Source organism: Merops nubicus, unplaced genomic scaffold (genome assembly GCF_000691845.1).
Source record: "Merops nubicus isolate BGI_N331 unplaced genomic scaffold, ASM69184v1 scaffold49708, whole genome shotgun sequence".
NCBI lineage: Eukaryota > Metazoa > Chordata > Aves > Coraciiformes > Meropidae > Merops > Merops nubicus.
Window position 1 is genome coordinate 307 of NW_008624779.1, and position 3,138 is coordinate 3,444.

Below are 3,138 nucleotides of genomic sequence, written 5' to 3' on the forward strand. Positions count from 1 at the left end.
CAAGAAACAAAAAAAACCAAACTCCCAAGCAAACAAAAACCCCCAAGACTCCAAAACAGACAAAAAGATCCCACCAAACCAAACAAGCAGAAGCTGTGCTAGCTTTCTGCAGGAGCCTTTTGGTCCTGGAAAGCAGCAGTGCCTTGAAGTTTCTAATGTGTCTGTGTGCTGTTGTTGCACAATCAGACCTGTGTGAGTTGTGATTACATACAGCACCCTTGTTCAAGAAAGAACTCTTTGTACTGGTGAACTGTACTTTCATGAGAAGGGGAATGTGTATGTGCAGGGTCTTGTCTCCTGCACAGAGATTTAAACTGCTTCTTTGTTTTGCCAAGCAGCTAACAGTGGTGTCAGTGGCCTCCCAGCCTCCCAACTCCCCCCAGAAGACGGTGGGCGTCCCACTGAATGTAGCGTTAGGACAGCAGATCCTCACAATGCAGCAGTCAGCACCTTCCTCCCCTGGGAAGGCCATAGTCAACCACACAACCACCCAGGTACAGACTGACTTTCCTTTGTCTTCCAGTGTGTCTCTGTCTCATCACTTGCAGGAAACTGGAGCGTTGAACCACAAATTGTCAGTAGTCAGTCCCAAGGTGTTCTTGTAATGGTGTTTGCCTAAAAATTGGCAAAAGCGTTGCCCTAAGGAGCACATGCTTCAGTTGAGGGGTGCAAACCATTGCAAGCCCATACAAGGGCATGCTATTAGACAGCAGCTTTCCAACCTGGAAAGCCCCTCTTGGTGCAAGTTCTAGTCTCTGTACACTGAACAAGTCATCTCAAGGGCTCCCTATGATGTGAGGAAGGTTCTTTGGGTGGTTCTCTCTCTTCTACTGGTGTGTCTCTGATTAGGGCTGCCTTGCAGTTGTTTCTGAGGTTTGCAACAACAGAGTTCATATTCTTGTGGTAGAGGTCTGCATAAGCAAGACACCATGGTCTGACACCTACAGAATTAGAAATTATTAATTTCTCATGTCTCATTTCTAGGAAAATATCAGAGTTTTCCATAATAGCTTTGATAAATTGTTTCACATTAATCAATGACAGGACAAAGCTGATCTTTCTTAAAAACTACAGTTGTTACTTTTTTTCCTCTTTTTTTTTTTTTAATATTAGGTAAATCTTTTTCTGTCTTAATGTGTGTATTCCTGTTTTGGTAAAGATGAAGGGATGAGTATGAGTGTAATAGAGCAGGGAGTGGACACAATTGCATGTAAAGCACAAGACCAGAAATTTTGCCAGTTTTGTATCAATATAGGTGATGACTGGAGTGCTGATATGGGGACAAGGATACGAACATGATTTGAAATTTTTGTTTTTTTCCAGACTAAAACTGGCAAAATTGTAATTCTGAAACAGTTGTTAAAAGGTTAAGTCACTGTAATGCAAGCACTCTAAGTGACAAAACGGAGGTGGCTGTGCAGTATACATACCGAGTTCTGATCCAGAGCTATCTGACACAACACAAGGGCTTTACCTGTCTTCACTGGTCTCAAGAACATGCCCTTAGAAGAACTGTCACTTGAATTTTACCATTTACCCACTTGTCCTTGGATGGCAGCCACTAATTTGTGTGCTAGAGGGAACTTTGCCCATGCTGGTCTCCCAGTGATAACACTTAGGCTGTCGTTGTGCTTGCAGATAGTGCTTATTTTGAATTGCTCTGGGTTGTTGAGGTTTCAGTATATTAAAAAAATTCCCACAAAACCACTTTCTTTTAAAAGACCTGGCATATATTTCCAGGGAGACATGTGCAAACTGAGATTTCATTTGTGTAGTTGCTGAAAGCTGGGGAGCTGGGAAAATGTTCTAATAAGGACTCACATCATACTATAAACGAAATTTAATACTAAAACTTAATGCCAAGGACAGTCATATGTTTCACATTGATATTAAAAGATCCTGAGAATAAAAAGCTGAGCTCCAAAAGAAGTTAGATGGAAGGAGAAAAAGGAGGAATAAACCAAGGTTTGCAGTTGTCAGTAAGGCTGGAAAAAGATGCCGTTATTAAAATGGTAGACTTATAAATGTATATGAACAAAAAGAAACACTTGTTATCAATTTGTAATTTGAAAGAAAATGGAAAGATGAAGTCTTGCAAATTCCAGATGTACCATTATTCCAGCTGTACCATTATTCCAGCTGTGAGGTAGCACAGATCTGCCAAACTCCCTTTCTTTCCCCCTTTTTGCTTTTATCTTAATAAATTTGTTTTGGTAGTCTTCATTGTTCTTGCTTCTTTAATTTCTCAGATCGTGCCCTCTTCTGATGTCTTCAGCTATCAGTTTATGGACATTTCCATTTCCTTCTCAAGGACTGCACAGGGATTTCTGTTTATTAATCCCAAACTGTCTTAATAGGATGTATCTGTACACACAGAGATACATCACGCCAGACTCCAACACAAACCCTTCTGCAAGTTGTTACTACATGTGTTTATTAGTAGTAGTATTTCTAGGTTTAGTCATTGCTTGATTTTGAATACGAAGTGAGCAATGTTCTCTGTAGTCACCTAAAGTCATTTTGGCAGCCAGTGTATCTTGGGAAGTGAACTGAGTCACCCTAGGCACATAAATGTTCGTTTGCGTCAGTGTTTGGTGGAGAGCATTAAAAATGGAGCTGAGTTTGCTCCGAGCTCCTCAGAGGCATTAAATTTTGCATCTGTCTTACTTTTGAAAGCAAAAATGGGCATAACTGACTTGCTTCTCAAGGATACGAATGGGTTAAAGAGTTGCTCACTAACAAATTGAGGAATACACATGCTGATATTCTCTCTGCCTATACAAGTAACCTTGTGCTCTCTGTGTTGGGTTAACAGGCTGTGAAGTCAGCAGTGCAGACCATTACTGTAGGAGGAGTGGGTACATCTCAATTTAAGACAATTATTCCTTTGGCAACTGCACCCAATGTTCAGCAGATTCAGGTACCTGGAAGCAAGTTCCATTATGTCAGACTCGTTACTGCCACAACAGCCAATGGTTCTACCCAGTCAGCCAGTCAAAATCCCAGTACAAATACACAGCCTCTTCAACAGGGTAAGTGTTGGTGCCTAATGTACTGTCTAAAGTAAGTTTTTCTTGCTTTTTTTTGTGTTTGTTTTGCAAGGCTTAAAATGAGTACATGATAGAGATCTGCCAGGAA

General features: G+C 40.9%; 1 protein-coding gene across 1 annotated transcript in view; it reads left to right on the forward strand.

The window, feature by feature from the left end:
- Nucleotides 1–338: 338 nt before the first annotated feature.
- The window catches only part of LIN54 (lin-54 DREAM MuvB core complex component), a gene marked incomplete at its 5' end in the record, with an annotated part of 12,740 nt that continues 9,940 nt past the window's right edge, over nt 339–3,138 (forward strand). The window contains 2 exons of the mRNA XM_008945446.1: nt 339–494; nt 2,816–3,032. Coding sequence (XP_008943694.1) covers nt 339–494; nt 2,816–3,032 — 373 coding nt within the window. The remainder of the gene's footprint in view (nt 495–2,815; nt 3,033–3,138) is intronic.